Source organism: Anthonomus grandis, chromosome 10 (genome assembly GCF_022605725.1).
Source record: "Anthonomus grandis grandis chromosome 10, icAntGran1.3, whole genome shotgun sequence".
NCBI lineage: Eukaryota > Metazoa > Arthropoda > Insecta > Coleoptera > Curculionidae > Anthonomus > Anthonomus grandis.
In genome coordinates, this window is record NC_065555.1 from 3,905,145 (window position 1) to 3,927,349 (window position 22,205).

Here is a 22,205-nt window from a genome sequence, read left to right on the forward strand (position 1 = left end):
GTTTATTTTGCTCTCAAAAATTTTGAAATAACATTATCTCGATCATTCTAAGGTGAGTCTACGTGGCCCGTCATCTAATCAATCTTATGTAGTCAGTCAGGTGAGTAGTGAGTTACTACTATACGAAGGGTAAGAGATTACTTTTTTGATAGCAGCATATTAATATCGCTTTTTTGAATTGTGATAGAAGGAATCCTTTAAGCTATTAGGAAGCTTTTGCCATCAGGTGGAAGGTGTAGGTCTAAGCATATGTTAGCAATTGCCAGATCTAACTCTTCCATTAGATGGCGACTGCAGATCCGATATCCAAGGAGTATAAGTAAGTTCTATTGATTAAGTGGAGCAGTGGTCTCTTCACTTTGTTTTAATAAGTGAGATTCAACTCCTCCAACTTAGTTGTTGAGCTTTTAAACGTCCAAGGCAAGAGAAGAGACTGATCTTTTTAAACGGATATCCCAATAAAAAACCAGGTCATATTAAATAAATCATATATTTGATTACTTATAGCTAAAAATGTATCACTATTTCAAGTTCAATCACTACAACCCAAATTCATCACAATAAAGCTAATTCAAGGCAGCCACCATGTTTTTTTTTTTACAATATTATCACATGGTCAATAAAGAATAAACTGGATGATAGTGGATGCCTGGAACGTTATCTAATTTACAGCAATAATAGTTCATTTACGCGCACATCTCTAGAATATTTAAAACCTAATGAGATCTAATAAGAAATATATAGTATAACCTTCAAACTAGGTCCGTAATCGATTTTGCTTTTAATAAAAGATCAACCCTAATTTATTGCATCTAAGGCTTAATAAGTTTTTATTATTAATTTGTGTGGGTGTAGTCCAGTGCAGATTAGAATCTTTGATGTGTCGCAGATGCCGCACTATTTAGTCCGTGCGCCTATGTCGTATTTATCGTCGCATAATATACATGTTCAAATGGCAAAATTTTATATGGTTTGTCTATGAAGAAATCATTTTAAATATACGTAAAACCCCATGTTTTACGCTATTTTTTATTTTTCTTTCGAAAATGTCCATTTTTAGAAAGAAAATAATATAAAAAAATTTGACCGCGGACACCCTCAAACACACCCTCAGCACTCACAGACTTCTCACCTCTTTTTAGCTAGTCTAAAGATAAAACACCTGCGTTCTGGCGATTCCTACTTTAGGCTGTACAAGTGCGATTGTGTATCTCTCTTTATCCTAGAGTGAACTAGGGTGAGACGTAGAGTGAACTAGGGGAACATTTACGTGAACTAGTTCACTCGGTCTCGTTCATAATCCAGAATAGTTCATTGAACTAGTTCACTAGTTCACAGTAGTTCACGTTTACTTTTATAGTAGAATAACTAGAATGAACAATTTTAACCTTCTAAAAATTATTCGAATGAGGAAAACATGATAAAATACATAGTTTTCAGCCTTTTAGACGTTTAATTCGTCAATTTAAACAAATTTAAACATCTAAATAAATAAACTTAATACAATTAAAAAAGGACAAATAAAACAGTTTTTATTTATCCAAAAAGTGATAACAACTGAATGAAATTTTTATTTAAACAACTTAAAAGGCTTTTTAAATTTTAAAACAAAAAATAAAGTTTTTTCAAAACTTAATTATGAGTCATAGTTGTTTGAACAACTAAGTTGGTATTCAAACACATGAATAACTAACCTAAGTAATAACTAATATTAAAACTACTAAAGATTGCTGTTAGGAAATAAAATTTGGGAAACTTTTTTAGATTTCAGCTGTGCACCTTTTTCTTTTAAGACTTGTCCTGCTTTTGAAAAAATAAGTTCGCACGGAACTGACGTTGCAGGAATAAATAGTCGACTTTTCATAAATCGATAAATCGTGGGATATACATGGCGACGTTCATACCACCACCACAGCTTAAATAATTACAGTCTTCCTTATGCTGTGCCACCACTTTAATGGGTCTTCCTTTCGGTTGAGAAGGGGTTCGCCTAAATATCTGTCGAATTCGATAATAACGGCCGAAGTTCGATTTTTTTCAGATGCCAATTTTTCAACAATTTCATCAAACATGGACCACATGGATGATTTTTTTTCTGATGGAGTTGTTGAAGGTGCTTCCTGATTTTCTATGGGTTGAAGTACATTTTTAGAGAAAAAATATGAGGCAAGATTCGCAACTGTGTTGGCATATTTTCTATCATCTTTAAATCCAAATTTTTTAAACCGAGGATCTAAAACGGTTGACTCGGCTAATATGTCCATGTCTTCAATATTTCCAAATCTTTTAAAAAAATGTTCTCGGAAAACATGAAGTACCACCCTAAGTTCTGGCTCTATATCTTCCTGCGTGTAAAAGGTTTGGATATGCTGATACATTGCATAAACAAGGACTACATTTTTTGAAATAGTAACGTTTTTCTCAGCACTGATTTCTTCTGTGATTTCTTGAAAAATTCGCAATATGTCTGTCAACTTTTCTAACATAGCCCGATCTGTGGCGGAAACTGTATTTAATTCTTCGTTTACAAGGGCTAAAGTGGAAATCAGGGCATTTTTTATAGTAACCACCCTTTCTACCATATCTAGAGTGGAATTCCACCGGGTTACGACGTCTCGCTTTAATTTAAGTTCAGGAAGCCCCATTTGCTTCTGAATTTCTTTTAGCTTTGCTAACGCCGAAGAACTTTGTTTGAAAAACGTTACTATCGCCTTAATTTTATTTAAAAGGTCTGAAATTTTCTTCAAACCATTTTGGACTAGAAGGTTAATTGAATGAGCAAAACAACCTTTGGACAGTGCAGTAAAATTATCATTATTTATTGAAGTCCAGGAGTCTGTAGTTACACTTACATATTCGACGGAAATAAGTTGTGCTTCAATTTTTTCATAACTTTTTGACATAAGACTCTCGCTTATTGTTTTTTGGCTAGGTACCTTGTATCCAGAAACAGCAAGTTCCATTAATTTGATAGATGCCGGATCTTTATGCATCACTTCGTTTTTTTAGACATTTTTCGATGTTATATAATGTAAAGTTATTAAGTAGTTATAAAGTTATACAATTATAAACTTTTCAGTTCACTGTACACTTCCACGGTCTTAACAAAAGCAAAAAAAGTCAAATATACTCTCACTAGTCACTTATAATAATTAAATATTATTAATTATATATACGTAAGACCTAAAATGTTTCGACCCTGGGAAAATAGGCAGGAAAATTTGGCAAATGAAGAGGAAAGTATTTATGCCTGCTTATGGCGCACAAGAAAGACAACAAACATTTGTGATGAAAACAATAAGAGTGATCTGGATAGTGAATTAAACTTACATAGTTCATTTTCTGTTGAGGAATAAAAAGAATCAAGGGAAGTAGAAGCTACAGGGGAAAGTCAAGCAATTTTAAAATGTAATTGTTTAAATACAGAGTACAGACGAGAAACCAATATATCTATTTGTCTATAACAATTTAAGGAATGATCCTCAGTTCACAAATGATTGTTGCAAAAAAACAGCATTTTTAACAGGGATTCTCTATAGTACAATATGCTATTTTGTAAAAAAAGGGGTTAAAGACAGAAAAAAAGGAAAGACGCAGGACAATCAAAGGGACTTGACTAACCATCTCTACCTTATCGGCAAGGGACAAACATTTCTCAGTCTCAACCTTGTAATGGAGATACCTGATAAAACTTGGATTTAAGCTTAAGATGGTTAACAAAAGAGCTGCTGTAATGGAATTGTCAAGTGGCATATAGAATATTTGGAGAAAATTAAAAAAGTTTGGGAGGAAGAAAGATTCATATATTATTTAGCGGAAACATGGTATGATACATTTATGATTGATGTATGATTTTCATTTTTTGGGTAAAAGTCTCTTTTTTGCCATAGTAAGAAAAATATATTTTTATTAATTAAACAAGTTTATAGTTTTGTTTTTTCAGCTTACTGCCCTGTTGTCCATCAGCGACACAATAAAGACTGCTCCGTCCTCCATTCTCTGGGAAAAAGTCCTGTTTTTGTCATAGTAAAAAAAACATATTTTTATTAGGGTGAATGCGCCAGTTTGCCGACCAGTGCCGACCATTTATGTATAAAACAATAAAAAACAAGAACCGAACTCGTTATCTATTTTCATAATCCTTATTCCCGTTTTCGACCATCCGTAATAGAGATTTTTAAATTTCCCGAGCAATCTCTGCTTAAAACAGTCAGCCATTACCGACGTTGTAAATTTGCCAGTTGCACGTGTAAGTACCCAAGATTTTAGTGATTTTCTAGTGTTATACTCATTAATAAATAGTAAGTAGATCATCATGCTTTATCTTTAACTAATATGTTTTTCGATGTAAGGTAAAAGAAGACCCTTCTTACTTAGTTTTTATAAAAAAAGCATTTTTACTTTTGCATTTTTTGTGAAAATCAAGGTGGTCGAACATCAGATTAACGAATTTCCAATTCTCGACCGGGGTGGTAGAGAAATGGATTAATTCGTTTAAAATATAGCGTCTTTTTTTTTAACTTATGCTTTCTCCTTATGTTCCTTTTCTTTTTATGACATTGTTCGACCACCCTGATAGTTCGATCCTTTTTTAAATATTTCGCGTCATTTTTGAGTGGTCGAGAAATGGTATTCGAAATTTAGTTTTTTCGACCACCAATCCTGAATTTATATTTTATTGATTAATTAATAAAAAAAATTATCATGAATGAACAAAATCAATTTTTTGATTTTGAGTCGAATTTGAGCAAATATGTCAATATTATAGGTAACATAATATATTAATATGCTATACCTATTGTTGCAGATGCCGGCGCCTAAAAAATCTAACACAGGGCAACTTTCCGCTGCTAAGCTTCAAAAAACTAAAATAAAAAGAAAACTGTTTCAGTACTCTGCAGAGCAATTAGAGATTGCATTAAACGCAATTAAAACAAAGCATCTGAAAAAAAGAGGCCAGTAGACAATATAATATTCCAAAAACAACGCTCATAGATAGATTGCACGGAAGAGTATTAGGAGCTCGAAGAAAAACTGGACCAGATCCCATTTTGACTGTAGAAGTAGAGAAAAGGATTACAGACTGGGTTATTAAAATAGCTAAATGTGGATTTCCATTAAAAGAAGCAGATCTCCTTGATACCGTAGAAAAAATTGCCATTGACAAAGCAAAATTTTTTTAAAAATGGGCGACCAGGTCAAAAATGGTACAAACAGTTTTTAAAAAGACACCCAGAGCTATCCTCAAGAGAAGCTGAAGGAATTAACAAGGCCACAGCTATTGTTACCGAAGAATACGTTAGGGCCTGGTTTAACGATCTGCAAACATATTTGAAGGATAATAATTTCACAGATGTTTTGCATGATCCTAGCCGTATATTTAATGGAGACGAGAGTAGATTTGCTATTTGTCCAAAAAGTGAAAAAGTTTTAGCTCCAAAAGTTTGGAGAAACTTAATCAAGTGAAAACGGGAAATGATAAAGAAAATTTGACAGTTTTGATTGTTTTCTCGGCTGATGGAGCAATATGCCCACCATTAATGTGTTTCCATATATTCGTCTTCCAAAGGCCGTTATTCAAAGCATGCCAACCGATTGGATGTTAAGGCGCTCGACAAGAAAGAGTGGCTCGACAAGAAAGAGATACAACGTCCAGTCATATTGTTTATTGATGGTCACAAGTCGCATATGACTTTGGCTTTATCTGAATATTGCGACCAAAATCAAATCGTGCTGTATGCCTTGCCACCCAATACGACACACATGTTACAGCCTGCCGATGTAAGTGTTTTATACCTGTAAGTGTTTAATACCTCCTATCTTCAATTCTGGTTTTTGCATATAGGAGGTATTGGTAGTAAATAGTCGTAATGTTGATTATACCAAATGTGTAAAAAATATACAGGAACAAACCGTGAATTTAGATATAGTAAATATCGAAGAAGATGTTACACCTGCAGAATTGATGGCAGCAATAAAGGTAATTTTAAAATTAGCTCCTTCCTTGACAGAGTATGGCATTAATGTTGAAGTGATATTGAACGAAATTAAATCTGCTGAAGGAGACGCAAATAGGCTACAAACAGAACAAAATCAAATTCAGGTAGGAGACATTGTTAGTTTGCAAGACATTACAATAGTTCCATTCGATGCTGTAACACTGGAAAACAATTTAGAAGCCATTGCTATAACTGAACCTGAAGCTCAAGATATAGGCGAAAACTCGAAAAAATAATGATCGTGCACCTATCGTAGAATTTGTGTCTGAAGAAAATGAATCACCGATTGAGAATGACTATCCGGCGAGAAGTTCCCTTGCCTTAACAGATAAAACAAACACAGAAAATACAGCGGGTAATAATAATGTTATTGAAGTTAACGGCAATATATCTAATAAATGCGTAATTAATGATGTAAGCGCGTCAGTAACAATATCTGACATTCAGCATCCTCCCAAAGCAATGCGATTAAAATCCATCTTGGATAATCATTGGTCATACCCCAAGCCAGTAGAAAACAGAGGTAAGAATAGGAATGTAAAGGATAAGTTTCCCAGTGCAATTTCTTCTCAAGCTTGGAGACTAAAGTTAACAAAACAAGAAGATGAGAAGCGACAAAAAGAGGAAGATATAAAAAGGAAGCGAGAGGACAGGCAAATGAAAAATAAAAATAAAATTGTGAAAAAGAAGGCAGGAAAGAAAGACGAAAACTCTCTTCAACAACCAGAAGAGTTTGAAAAAGAAAATGATAATAACTTAATAATTGAACGAGGGCATCTGCAATGTTCATCTTGCAATGAAGATTTAATAAGTGATACTGAAGAGGAAGATGAAAAAAATGTCGGATGTGATAAGTGTTCTAGGTGGTACCACATGAAATGTACAGACTTCATTGGACTATCTTATGATGACATTTCTGATAGAGAATATACTTGTTTGTTTTGTACATAATAACGCTTACATTTTAGTTGTTGCGCTAATTATAATTTAACTGTTCTTACTCTTTTCTTAAGTATATTTTACTCATTTTTATTTATATATGCATATGCATTTACTTAGTTTTTCAATAGCCAAAGAAGTACCAATTTTTTTTGTAAATTTATGTATTATTTTTACATTATTTTATAAATACTTATAATAAATTTAGAAACAAACCTGATTGATTTATTTATTTAAAATGGTTTTTATATTATGGTCAATAAATAGACCACATAAATCCGGTTCTCTCGACCGCCGGTCGAAAACTAGGCTAAATGTGGTCGTTGTTAATAATATTTCTTGAAACGATAAATATAATTAATATTTTGTAGATAGTTTTAATAAATACAAATCAAATATTTAAAAAACTAAATGTCAGCATTCTTAAATTAGTGGTGAGATTTACGTTAACTGGTCGAGAATAGGCGCATTCACCCTAATTAAATAAGTTTAAAATTTTGTTTTTTCCAGTTTTTTCTCCATGATTTGTCTTACAGAGATACTAAAACCAGTTTAATAATTTTTTTTACAGTTATTGCGACACTTGTCCTGTCCCAGAAAGGCAAGACTACTTCTTTCATAACTCACTGAAAGAAAAAAGGCTATTTTACATCTGAGTTGTAATTATTTAAAAAAAAATTATTATAAATTTATTGTTATTAATTAAATTTAAAAATTATTTCTGCTACTCGTGTACATTTTTTAAATCTGTTTTAGTATTCATATGCTTCAGTGCGAGATGAAGTTGGAATCCATAGCGGCAACAGAGAAGCTGTTTCCTTCCTTAATGGAAGAAACTGCTAAAGAACAATGGAAAAAAAACAGAGTTTAAAAAATTGTATGAACTCTTTGGGCCAGATTCAAATGAGTGGTTAAATTTATAAAAGTATTTATAAAAAAAGTATTTATAGTAACCTCGCTGTAGTTTTAGGATCCAGTATACTTAAAATGTAGTGTTTTGTATAAGATTTTTAGTTTTTAGTATAAGCATTTATTTTAGTTAATTTTCATCTAATCTCTTCTATTATGCACAATAACTAAATATTAGGCAAACAAATTAATAAATATTACATTCAGGATGTAAAGTGTGTTTTTTTATAAGTAAAACTTGTGTCTTTTACACGCATAAGATCTAGACAACTAGATGATTTTTAATCTAAAAGTTTATTTATACTTCCACTTTTCTGACTACATAATTACTTTTTATCAAAAGATGCTGGTACTAAATATAGAGAAATTTAAAAAAAAACAATAATGAAGGACATTGAATGTGGCAGCCAAAATCCCCGTTAATAATAACCACCAAATAAATCTCAATACCCAAAAAAAGGAAATACCTACACTCGCCGGCACAAAATTCCGCCACCCTGAAATATTGGCCAAGTTTGATGTTTTATAAATTTTTTATCAGATTCTCACGATTTTGCCATCAGTTTTTAGATACATTTGTTGTGATTTTTTAAAATCATTTTGTAAAGTAGCATTTTTCGATTAGGCTATATTATGCAGGAGTAAAACAAACTGTTGTTTTTTCTCGTAATTTCAAAAGACCCTGTAGGAAAATTAAGGGGAATAATTCTGTTTACATACTGTTCCTTGTAATCTTTGATGTATTCTAAACATTTCGATTTTTGATTCATTCCATTATCTCATTTCTGCTGCGAGCTGCAAATTTTTTATTAAAACGCTGATTTGAAGCTTATTTTTAGATAATTATTAATGTCAAGTTTTCGCTTAAAAATTATCGAAATCCTCATATATATTATTTATTTAATGGAATGATTAAATATAGGTTGAAATATAACTTTATGACTCATCAAACCTGCATGCCATGTGACCATACAAGCAACACCGGCACACGGACTATTCGCGGCACATCAAAGATTCTAATAGATCTCTGTACTGAAATATACACGCGACTTCCTATAGATATCCTTTGTATTTCTGTATATAAAAAAAATTATTAAGCCTTTACAGGATGAACTCACTTTAAACTACTACTTCACTTATTCACCCTGTTCAATTTAAAATAGAAACATCAAAAATAGTTATGTTATCACAATGTGCAGAAAATGTATTTTTATCAATCGTGTAACCTCCGTTATCTATATTGAAATAAGTTAAAACTAGTAAATATGGACCTTGACATATCACAAAAATAGATCATTAGTTACAAAATCATTTAAAAAAAAAATAACGACAAGAAAAAAAAATTGGCAAATCTCTAATTTAATTGGGTTAGCGATAGAAATGTCCTTTGACCTTTCACGGTTCAAAGTTGAACTTTTTGTGTGGTTTTTTTTTAATTGCGAGTTATCGCGAATAATGTTAAATAATCATACCAAAACCCCCTGATAATATTTAATTAGGCAAGGTTATTTCAAATAACATTATATAATATAAAATATGATATTTCCGAACTGTGAATAGTTTTGTAAGGAGGCATTTTCTAAGAACAACATTTTAAAAGTCTCACCCTCACTTGAAAATTACGAACAATTATTTAAACCTTATCACATAACAAAACATAATATATACAAACGAAATAACAAACAAACAAAAATAATTATAATAAATTCCTATAAGCTAACCTACGAAATAGCAAAAATTTCACAGCATTTAAATTTCTTGAGTTGGTGTACGTTGATCACGAATAATTTCTTATAGCCTAGAGACACTTTAGGCAGACCCTTCACAAAAGGGCTGTCTGCTATTTAATTAACGTTGATAGTGCCCATATACAATTTGATTTAAAATTAAAAAACCCTACTACTACCTAGCACGGGACGGTACTCGATTATTTCGAACAAACAAAAAAAGGCATTTGTGATAAGACGAAAAAAAAATCCGCCTTATCACAAAATATTTGGTCCGTTTCCAAGGTTCATCACGGGCGGAATTTGACTTTTAAGATACCGTAAAACCCGTTTATCAATAATAATTTATAAATGCAGTCAGGTCCGAAACGACGTAATGCCACGCGGATCCGATTAAAATTCCATAAACTACGTCCATAATAAACTGAATTATTCTGCAACATATATTATTATCTATTGAAATGTCGTTCACTTTGTTTTCCATATACTCTATATTATAGATATCGGTTGGTAAAAATAAGAAATTCCTCGAATAAACAATTTAATTTGAAGAATCGTATAAATTGGAAATCGCACACAATAAAACAATAATAATTGCATCTTGGAATTCATCCACCAAAAATTCTTATGAAATCTGAAATTTCATAAGCGACTTAATTAATCCATCTAAATAACTGCAACCGAAGGTGGGTTTGTCAACCAATAAAGTCATGGCGACCGTTTTTCGGGATGCACGCGGTATAATCCACATTGACTATCTTCAAAAGGGGAAAACAATCAATGGAGAATATTATACCAACTTGTTGGATAGATTCAATGAGTAACTGAAAGAAAAAAGACCACATTTGGCCAAAAAAAAAAGTTCTTTTCAAGGGTCCACACATGTGCAGTTTCCATGGCAAAAATCCATGAATTAGGTTACGAATTACTTCCTCATTCGCCCTATTCTCCAGATTTAGCCGCCAGTGCCGCAAAAAATTGGAGGAACGTTGGACTAAGTGTATAGAACTCAAAGGAGACTATGTTGAAAAATAAAATAACTCTTTATATATTTATCCCAAAAAGTCACGGACTTATTGAGCCGCCCTCGTATTCCTGGAATAAACTATACGGGGTTTTGTCTATCATTTCTCTTCTAGTTTAAGAAAATTCCAGTTCTCAACTGCGTGAATAACATTTTGAAGCTATGCAATCCTTTGACCTTATATTTCAATATATTTGAGTGCCGTGACTTGGAGTTGAATTAATTCTTGTTAGAAAAAGCCGTATTTAATTAAATTCAACTGCTAAAATAAAGTGACCGTCGGTACAATATTTCATCGTCTTATATGAGTTAGACTTAGTACGAATAATAATAAAAATCACTAAGTCAGTACGATAAGAATTTCAATAATAATTCGAATTGCTCACCTTTACTGTTGACATAACATCACTTTTAATCACATCTCTTGTGTGTAAATGACATTTCGGAACTTTAAATTTGGCGCCCATTATGAATTTCCGTCCGCACAAATTGTATAGCCGCGGCACCATCAACATTAAATTATTCTAAATTACTTCTATCAAAATCTCACTAATAATTTTTTTACCTTCATCATCACTTACCACCCGTATATTTTTAATTTGCAGATCAAAAATGGCCACGGTGAACCATAATATACCTATATATCCTCCCCATTCTTTGCCCCAATTTTAGGCCTGATAATTTTCACAGCACTTCACACATAAGAATTATCACCGGCGTGATAACGATTATTATCACGGTAAGGATCACGTGTCCCTTCATACGGAGGACGCAGGCGCCGCGCAATACATCATCAGCTGATCAATGGAGCAGGGTTTCTCGCAGCATTCGTTGTACACCCCCCTGGTGACTCTTCTTCTTCTTCTTCTACCCAGGTTTTGATACGGAGAGTCTGATTGTAGGTCGGTGTACAGTTGGGACTTCCAGTAGCTCTTTTTATGGATACGAACTGGAAATAATTAGATTTATTTATTACTGGAATATATTCGCATAAAGTCAACATATTAAATTTCTTATTCCAGGAGTGACTGTAAGAAACTTATTGACTGAAGTGAATATCTTGGATTCTTGTAGTCAAAATTTAAAAGTTATTAATTTATGAACTATCCTGAAGACCTTTTTACTCATATTTAAAGAAATGACTAAAATCGATGCACTACAAGTCAAGATATTGCAATTTTTATTCCAGGAGTAAGAAGCAAAAAACTTTATCACTTATTGACAAGTGAATATCTCGGACTCTCGTACTCAAAATTTAAAACTTATTGATTTATAAACTATCCTAAAGTCTTTGTTAGTCATATTTGAAGAAATGACTAAAATCGATGCATTACAAGTCAAGATATTGCAATTTTTATTCCAGAAGTACCTGTAAGAAGCAAAAAACTTTATCACTTATTGACAAGTGAATATCTCGGACTCTCGTACTCAAAATTTAAAACTTATTGATTTATAAACTATCCTAAAGTCTTTGTTAGTCATATTTGAAGAAATGACTAAAATCGATGCACTACAAGTCAAGATATTGCAATTTTTATTCCAGGAGTACCTGTAAGAAGCAAAAAACTTTATCACTTATTGACAAGTGAATATCTCGGACTCTCGTACTCAAAATTTAAAACTTATTGATTTATAAACTATCCTAAAGTCTTTGTTAGTCATATTTGAAGAAATGACTAAAATCGATGCATTACAAGTCAAGATATTGCAATTTTTATTCCAGGAGTACCTGTAAGAAGCAAAAAACTTTATCACTTATTGACAAGTGAATATCTCGGACTCTCGTACTCAAAATTTAAAACTTATTGATTTATAAACTATCCTAAAGTCTTTGTTAGTCATATTTGAAGAAATGACTAAAATCGATGCACTACAAGTCAAGATATTGCAATTTTTATTCCAGGAGTGCCTGTAAGAAGCAAAAAACTTTATCACTTATTGACAAGTGAATATCTCGGACTCTCGTACTCAAAATTTAAAACTTATTGATTTATAAACTATCCTAAAGTCTTTGTTAGTCATATTTGAAGAAATGACTAAAATCGATGCATTACAAGTCAAGATATTGCAATTTTTATTCCAGGAGTACCTGTAAGAAGCAAAAAACTTTATCACTTATTGACAAGTGAATATCTCGGACTCTTGTACTCAAAATTTAAAACTTATTGATTTATAAACTATCCTAAAGTCTTTGTTAGTCATATTTGAAGAAATGACTAAAATCGATGCACTACAAGTCAAGATATTGCAATTTTTATTCCAGGAGTGCCTGTAAGAAGCAAAAAACTTTGTCACTTAATGACAAGTGAATATCTCGGATTCTCGTACTCAAAACTTAAAATTTATTGATTTATAAACTATTCTAAAGTCTTTGTTAGTCATATTCGAAGAAATGACTAAAATCGATGCACTACAAGTCAAGATATTGCAATTTTTATTCCAGGAGTGCCTGTAAGAAGCAAAAAACTTTGTCACTTAATGACAAGTGAATATCTCGGATTCTCGTACTCAAAACTTAAAATTTATTGATTTATAAACTATTCTAAAGTCTTTGTTAGTCATATTCGAAGAAATGACTAAAATCGATGCACTACAAGTCAAGATATTGCAATTTTTATTCCAGGAGTGCCTGTAAGAAGCAAAAAACTTTGTCACTTATTGACAAGTGAATATCTCGGACTCTCGTACTCAAAATTTAAAACTCATTGATTTATAAACTATGCTAAAGTCTTTGTTAGTCATATTCGAAGAAATAACTAAAATCGATGCACTACAAGTCAAGATATTGCAATTTTTATTCCAGGAGTGCCTGTAAGAAGCAAAAAACATTGTCACTTATTGACAAGTGAATATCTCGGACTCTCGTACTCAAAACTTAAAATTTATTGATTTATAAACTATCCTAAAGTCTTTGTTAGTCATATTCGAAAAAATGACTAAAATCGATGTACTACAAGTCAAGATATTGCAATTTTTATTCCAGGAGTGCCTGTAAGAAGCAAAAAACTTTGTCACTTATTGACAAGTGAATATCTCGGACTCTCGTATTCAAAACTTAAAATTTATTGATTTATAAACTATCCTAAAGTCTTTGTTAGTCATATTCGAAGAAATGACTAAAATGGATGCACTACAAGTCAAGATATTGCAATTTTTATTCCAGGAGTGCCTGTAAGAAGTAAAAAACTTTGTCACTTATTGACAAGTGAATATCTTAGGTTCTGGTAGTCAAAATTTAAAAATTAGTCATTTATGAACTATTCTGAAGACCTTTTTACTCATATTTGAAAAAAAGACTAAAATCCATGCACTAAAAGTCAAGATATTGCAATTTTTATTCCTGGAGTGCCTGTAAGAAGCAAAATACTTTGTAACTTATTGACAAGTGAATATCTTAGGTTCTGGTAGTCAAAATTTAAAAATTATTCATTTATGAACTATTCTGAAGACCTTTTTACTCATATTTAAAAAAAAGACTAAAATCGATGCACTAAAAGTCAAGATATTGAAATTCTTATTCAAGGAGTGCCTGTAAGAAGCAAAAAACTTTGTCACTCATTGACAAGTGAATATCTTAGGTTCTGGTAGTCAAAATTTAAAAATTATTCATTTATGAAGTATACTGAAGACCTTTTAGTCATATTTGAAGAAATGACCAAAATCGATGCACTAAAAGTCAAGATATCCAAAAAAATCCAAATATTTTAAAAACTTATGCACCGATTTTGCTGATTTTAGTTTCATATTAAAGCTGACGGATCTCTTTACCCAAAAGGTTCTGACAAGTTTCTTTGTAACTACAACCATTTTGGAGTTATTGAGCGCTATTTCAGTGCACTGAAAAAATCTTGATACTATCAAAGGCTTTGCAAAAATCCAAATATTTCAACGAGTAATGTAAGGATTTAACTGATTTTAGTTTCATATGAAAGCCGATGAGTTTCTTCACCAAAAAGGTCAATACAAGTTTCCTCGTAAATAAAACCGTTTTGGAGTTATTAATCGCTATTTCAATACATTGAATTTCTGCGGATCTAACCTGGTCTTAACGTTTGATAGTTTCCCTCGCACAGTGTTGCCAACGCTTCGGTAAGGTACTTGCCGCAGTAGTACTTGTTGGTGGCCCCATTTTCCTGTCGCAGCCTCGAAATATCATCTAGATGGGCGCAGTCGCACAGCCACAGTCGGATGCACAGCCATAGTACGAATGTGATTTTCAAGTATTTTCGGCACATCTGAAATATAGAAGGGAAAATTGGCGCCAAATTTGGTGCTAATCAGTGGACTATAAAAATAAATGACTTTCTTTTCCCCCTCTACAAAATGACATGAATTCGTGTCACACTTACAATGATGGCAACCATCTTTCTCTAATACACTACTTTAGCCAAGTCCGGCTTTGTTCAACTCATTGTAAGTTAGAAAGCAATTAGTTATTTTTATGCCTTAATAAACGCAATGTACATAAGAAAACGCGTTGAACAAAGACAAACTCATATAAGAAATAGTGTATTAGAGAGCGATGAGTAGATGATGTTTATAATAAATAAATCAATGCATGGTCTTCAGGTGCAAAGGTCCGGCTTTTTTATAGACTTATTTCGATGTTAATTAGGCAACAAATAAACAGTTCAATTAATCTAATTAATTAATATAGACAAATAATTTGTTTATATTTAACATTAACTTAATTAGGCATTAGGCAAAACAAATGGATGATTAAACGGATGATAATGTATATCAGCTCGGCTTGGGGCTATTATTAAGCAAACTCGCATTAATCGTAATGTATAAAATTGGCGCCAAAATATTTGAAAAATTGATAATTTAGTTTTTAGTTTTTTCCGAGCTTATTTAAAGGGGTATTTAAAAAATAAATAGCACTTTCCCATAGTCACTTTTTCTCCTCTACAAAATGACGTAATTGAATTATAAATTCGACGTTTCGTCTTCAGGCGTGCATCGTCAACTTAGTTTTTTTGAATACGGACCTGAATTTTTTTTTAATTTATTTTGAAAGGTCTTTTTCTTTTGAAAATAATGATGTATCACACCTATCCAAAAACTGAAATTTTTTGAAGAAATTTGACCTTAAAAGAAAATTAATCGGGTCATCTCTCTCTAGTACACGGTTTCAGCCATAAGTCTGTATATGTCAGCTTGACAATGAATTGAACAAAGGCAGACTTATGAGCAAGATAATAGGCAAGAGAGAGATGGTAAAATGCGCCCAGAAGATTAAAGTTTTTTGCAAAGTGTGATACGTTATTATTTTCAGGCGATCAAGGGCGTTCAAATTCGAAAATAAAAAATGCAGGTCCGCATTTGAAAAAACAAAGTTGATGACGCAGCCTCAAAGACGAAACGTCGAATATCAAATTTGATAACGCCATCTCGTGGAGGGGGAAACGTGCCTGTTTAAATTTTACTTCAATAAGGTCAGAAAAAAATAAAAAATCAAAGTCGGGTTTTCTCGGGTATCTCCGGCAATTTTCGAACGTTTTGGCGCTTTTTCATTCTTACATTATTATTGTTCCATATAAATGACCTAAATACCTCCCTGGACGAGGGATACCCGCCAAAAATGCCCACATTTTCCTATATACATATATACATTACATACTTTCAAAACAAACGACAAAAACAATACAATACTTTTCAAGGCATTCGATTTATTTAGTAAATGACCCCTGCCGACGGAATCAGCTCCGTTACAGATAACCTCCCGATTAAAAATGTCTTCGATCTAAAATTAAACGACGATATTAGAAGCCACGTTATGAACATTACTTCGGGGGGTATTTATAGATTGGCGTTACGTTATCGTCACGTTAAATTAAATTAAATTGAAAAAAAAAAACGGAAATAGAACGTTGAACATTTTGGAAACCGCTGTGTTGGGATACAAAAACAAACCCAAACGTGCTTGTCCTTGTTCCACTCATTGTTGAAGATAACAAACAAAATGCGAAGTCACCTGTGGAAGGAGCAATGGAGAGGGTACACTAAATACTGTAGATTTGACGTTTTTCATCAGATATTGTCCGTCTCACTCGCACCAAAATACTTAATAGACAAACGTGTTTGACGACCAAAAATATTAACATTGATGAACTGCAAAGTCACCTATGGAAGTTTGACGTATCAAGCTGAATTTGGAATAATAGAGAGGGAATTTTACTTGAAAATGTCATGGCAAATCGACTTAAAAATAACTTTAACTCCCTTAGAAGTCGCATTTATTGACAAAAGAAACTTAGGAGTTTTTCATATATGTACTAAGGAAACGATAAAAAGTCTTTATTGTACCATAAAATGTTATTTAAAAACCGTCGATTTTAACATCCATCGGCATATTGTTTGTCTCAGTCGCACCCATAAGCATGTTTAGCGAACGCGTGTGTCTGACGTGCCAAAAAATGAGTTCCTTGTTTCACTCATTGTAATAAATAAACTGTAAAGTTGCCTTTGGAAGTTTGACATTTGTCAAGTTGAGACAGTGTTGCCAACCGTATTATTATAATAGTATGTGTACTATTATTAAACATTATGTACTATGTATGTAAAAATCTTAAAAAATGTATAATATGCTTTTTTTTTCGTGTTAAAAAAATAAACTCTTCATAAAGTGAAAGAATAATCATGAAGACCATAATAGTGGTCATAACTATCTCGTTCTATTCTTATGCGATAAACAAAGACAGATAAATGCTTAGGGAAGCCTCGACTTAGTCGAATCACTTCATGACTTGTAGTTTAGCGATGCCGAAGAGAAGAAAGTAAATAAAATATTAATGACATAAATAGAGTTTCCTTTTCCTGCTTAATTTGACGAAAACAGAATTATGCAAGAATATGTAGAACAATTTTATTGAAAGTATTTTAGTATAACAAATACTTTCTTTCATAGTTTAGTACTTGTTCTATTTTTGCCGTCCTTGGGTAAAAGTTAAATAACCGTATCTTATATGCAATGAAAAATCTACTATTTTTTATACCTACTGTACTATTATTTCGTGGGAACTTGTACTATTATGCCCAACATACATATAATTTGGCAACACTGAGCCGAGATTCAAATGATGCGGCCCTTAATTTGGATTTTATAGAAAGTGCGTTTAAAATATTTTGAAGTCCCAAGGAAATTATCTCTATTGACAAAACAAACTTTGAAGTATCAAGAACATGGTAAAAGGTCTTTATTTTACCACAAAACGCTAATTAAAAACAGGTTATTTTAACGTCAATCGGAATATTGTCCGTCTCAGTCGCACCCATACGCATAGTTCGCGAACGTGTGTGTTGAACGTGCCAAACAACGAGCTCCTTGTTTCACTCATCGTAATAAATAAACTAAAAAGTTACCTTTGGAAGTTTGACATTTGTCAAGCTGATTTATTTAAATAGTGCAGCCCTTAATTTGCCTTTTCGCTCGTACTTTGATCAGTTGGGACCAGTAGAAATTTTCCTTAATTTTGATCAGTAGAAAGTTTTTTAAATACAATTTAAGTCGAAATAACCATTGAAGATTGTTGAGCAGTTGCTCCGACAACGCTACTCACCGCGTTATATGTCTTACAAGCTTTGAGTCTATGGTTTTTGGGGTATCATGCTTCACAGAACCATGATGTGATAAGAGCTCCGCTCGAATCTAACTATGTGTTAATATTTAAATAAACTCCAAATACAAAATTTCAATCAAATCGGACCCATAGGAAAAAAGTGTTGGTAGTCACATGACCCTAAAACCCAATATTTTAAAAATTTGTAAAAAATTAATAATTATACCCTAAACCAAACCCAAATACCAAATTTCATTCAAATCGGGCAAATACCAAAAAAGTTAAAAAAAAAAAGAATTACCACGTAAAATAATAATACCCATTAAATCCCGATTAGATTTTTTTTTTATCATTAGGACCCACTGTGTTGTAATTTTTGTCTAGTAAAATGCCTTGTATAGACCACTGTGTCGCATGAATATTATAATAATAGACGGCAAATACTAAAACGTCAAACGTTGCCGAATTATCACGGCTAAAAGAACCCGATTTGGTAAAAGATATGCACATATTCGGATTCTCCAGAGTCTCTCGAATAATTCAATACCAATTTCAGGAAGTTCTGAGCTATTTTAAGCATTTTATCAATGAAATTAGGAAACAAGTCCGAGCCGATTCGTCCACGTTGACGCCATTTTGTCAAAACCACCGTATAAGTCCGCATTAAAATCGCGCGTAGACGTCAAAATCGACCATTTTCAGACGATGATTTCGGGTATAAAAAAAGGTTTTTACCTTATGATTTGTACATGGAAAAATAGTGTAAAGCCTTAGGAACAGATTAACATCAATTCTGGACCGATTCCAATTGGTTTTAGTAGTTAAATTTCGATTATAAAAAGGGTCTTTTTTCGGCGAAAATCTCCGTTTTCGTTGCCATGGAGACGCCGGCCATAAATAACACCGGTCATAGGTGACTCGAACGTCGCTCTTGTGTGGGTAGATTTTTAGCGATTTTTCGTACTTGGGACTTTTTTGAAAAAAAATTACTTTTAGGGTACTTTAAAAATAGCGAAAAAATGAAATTTTAGTATGTCATAGTAAAATGAATGGCGCATCTGCTCGATCGGTTTTGGTTTTTCTATCACATACCGGGTGCGCACAATTAATTTCCAAAGTCAAAAAATATTAAGAAATTCATAACTCAAAAACGGTTTTACTTAGAAGTACGGTTGAAATTGCAAAAGATTCTGCTTATCACACGCTACAAACCGCTCATAAGCCATTTGGCTTTAGCGGGTGCCGCTAAAAAGTTAAATAATGTAGTAAGTAAGTACATTATTTAACTTTAAGTAAATTTCATAATATTCAAGAAACCGTTGCGACCTGTATCGAATTTCCTTGACCAAAATCGAAGAAAAAATTTTTTTTGACTTTGAAGGCGTCCTAGTCCTACACAAAAAAACAAATGAAAATTTGAAACTAATCAAATTAAAGCCTCATATTGCTAGATTATAAAAAGGTAAACATCGTTTCTCTAACCCAAATACAACCAAAGTTATAAACACTTTTGTCCGACCGGTCTGAATTTTGTGCGAAAACTCCACTGCGGGAGAGCCCCATAATAAGAGCTACCTACGCTCTTATAATAACTTGAAGTCCCAAGGAAATTGTCTTTATTGAAAGAAGAAACGTTGAAGTTTCCGTATTTGTATCGAGAAAATTCTAAAAACCCCTTTTAGTACTATAAAACATCGTTGGAAAAAGTTAAGCTTTGACGTTTATCGTCGGAATTTCGGGATTATCGTCCCTCTCAGTCACACCCATACGCTTTATTGTCAAACGGCTTTGACGTTCCAATTATCGAAACCCCCAGTGACAGTTTATGAGTAATAATCGGGAACGGCCGTTTAAGCGGGAAATTTAAATTATTAATTAATCGATTTTTGAATTGATAAAGCTTTTATATATTACAATATTATAAAACTGGCTAATTTTATTAATTAAATTAAAGGCAGTCGCCATCACATTCACAATAGACAACTGATATGAATTCAGTATATATATATTAAAGCAGAATACAGGCCTCACCTTTTTGAACAAAGCCAACCCTCGCTTCCAGAAAAAACAAATGAACAATAGAAACTAGCGGAAAACTCTCACTATCAACACTTTCCACCGGAAGTAGCTCACTTTCGCACATCACAGAACTAAGCGTGGAGCCCTTACGATCGACTCTGCACCCTTCCGAGGGTTACGGATGATCTACGGTGAAACTCTACGATCGCGCTTGTAGATCGGCTCTCGACCATCATACGGGTCGGATACTGCAGACTCCTTATCTTGCCCGCAGGAGTTTAAGAACTGATCTGACGACCTCCATTTTATTAGGTGCTGGTCGAGAGAATGTTGATACGCGGATCGATTATCTATTTTAAATGCTGTTGTTGGATGAATTATTCATTTTTTTTTTCTAAATTGGTTCCTCTTAGTATATAAAAAAAAGTATTTATGAGCGTTCGCTTTTGTTGAGGATAAAAATTATGGGATTTATAAACTTGACGTCAGTGCCATTACGTCACACGCATCAGATTTGACGCCGTTGACGTAACACTAACAGGGCCAAAATGGCCGACCGGAGACGCCATCTTGACAAACAAACGTCACTACTTCGGTTTTGAGTAAATGGCCACGTTTGATTTAAATAATCGAGAATGTTGTTGTAAAATAAAAGGAAAAATACACAATATGCGAGTGTGCCAACTATTTCACAGGTTGTTCCCTTTAAAATTGCACTTACGTCACGAACTTTATCCGGTATGCGAGGTTTGTTGGTCCAGAAATAAAAAAAACAAAACAATGTTCTTTGAAAGTGCCAAAAAATTTTTGATGTTGAGAATTGAATTGTCTGAAAAAAATTAATAAGGAAATAGTACCAATATCCTTAAGTATCCTTATATCATTTTTAAGCAAGTTGGTCAATTTCGAGAAAACTATTGATAGTACAGTCAAATCCAGTGAAACCATTGCCTAGACGTAAATATCTAAGATGGCGCCATTTTTAAAGCAGCGAACCAGGAATCCTACAGGCCACGCCCACTTAAAAAAAAAGGACAATCCTTAAAAAAAACAGTGAGGGTGATAAGGAGGGAGTGCAAATAATTACAGTTTAACTTATAATACTATTTATAGCGGATACATGCATGGTAAACACCATGCTGGATCCTTCAACTGCGATAAGGTGGAAAATACTACAGAACTGATAAAACGATGTCTCAGGCCAGTCTGGCGCGTCCATTTTTAAAAAATCTATTTTTAGACCAAGATACACCGACACCGATGGCGATTTCTTCATCGGGTACTATATCGGTACCAACGACCTCTACTGGACCAATTTGTCAATCGGTCGCGATAGTAATAATACGTCTATCATATACATAATTAGTATATATAGTCGGCGGGTGTATGTTCTACTTATGTTGCTTTTCCTACGTCATGATGACCAAAGACAATATTTCCTTAATTTAGAGGTTTTTACGTAGGGCAGTTGTATTGTATTGTGGCCATAATTTGGTCCTGTTTTTCATTCTTAGTCACATAACTCATCCTGTGTTATAGTTAGGTATAAGTGTGATACCTCATTTTAAAGTTGAAGGATGAGGCTTAAAACTGGTGGAAAAAAATTTGGCTGAATATTTGTTTTTCTAATTAAAAAAAAATCTTTAACTTGAAATTAATATATAATTTTTTTTTCAATTTAAAGCCGTGAGTTATGTCCATTCTTACTCACATAACTCATCCTGTGTTAAAGTTAGGTATAAGTGTGATACCTCATTTTAAAGTTGAAGGATGAGGCTTCAAACTGGTGTAAAAAAAATTGTATGAATATTTGTTTTTGTACTTAAAAAAATCTTTAACTTCAAATTAATATACATTTTTTTTTTAAATTAAACAATGGGACTTGTGTCTATACTTAGTCACCTAACTCATCCTGTATATCACTTAGGATTAAGTGTGATACCTCATTTTAAAGTTGAAGGATGAGGCTTAAAATTGGTGTAAAAAATTTGTCTTAATTTTTTCTTTTTTCTTTTAAAAAAAAATT

The 22,205-nt window shown here is 32.7% G+C and overlaps 1 protein-coding gene across 1 annotated transcript; it reads right to left on the reverse strand.

Moving 5' to 3' along the window:
* Positions 1 to 471: 471 nt before the first annotated feature.
* On the reverse strand, positions 472 to 20,515 carry LOC126741070 (insulin-related peptide 4-like). Its single transcript, XM_050447377.1, has 3 exons — positions 20,192 to 20,515; positions 14,638 to 14,833; positions 472 to 11,547 (listed from the first exon to the last, which is right to left on the reverse strand). Exons 2-3 carry the CDS (start codon positions 14,831 to 14,833, stop codon positions 11,357 to 11,359), a joined length of 387 nt encoding a protein of 128 aa, XP_050303334.1. The 5' UTR covers positions 20,192 to 20,515; the 3' UTR covers positions 472 to 11,356.
* Between the last annotated feature and the right edge of the window lie 1,690 nt (positions 20,516 to 22,205).

What these genes read in the sequence shown, in the direction of transcription:
- LOC126741070 (XM_050447377.1), bottom strand. Translation starts at nt 14,833, where the DNA reads ATGTGCCGAAAATACTTGAAAATCACATTCGTACTATGGCTGTGCATC. An exon ending in CTATCAAACGTTAAGACCAG is followed by an intron (nt 11,548 to 14,637) that starts GTTAGATCCGCA and finishes AATTATTTCCAG; the next exon opens with TTCGTATCCATAAAAAGAGC.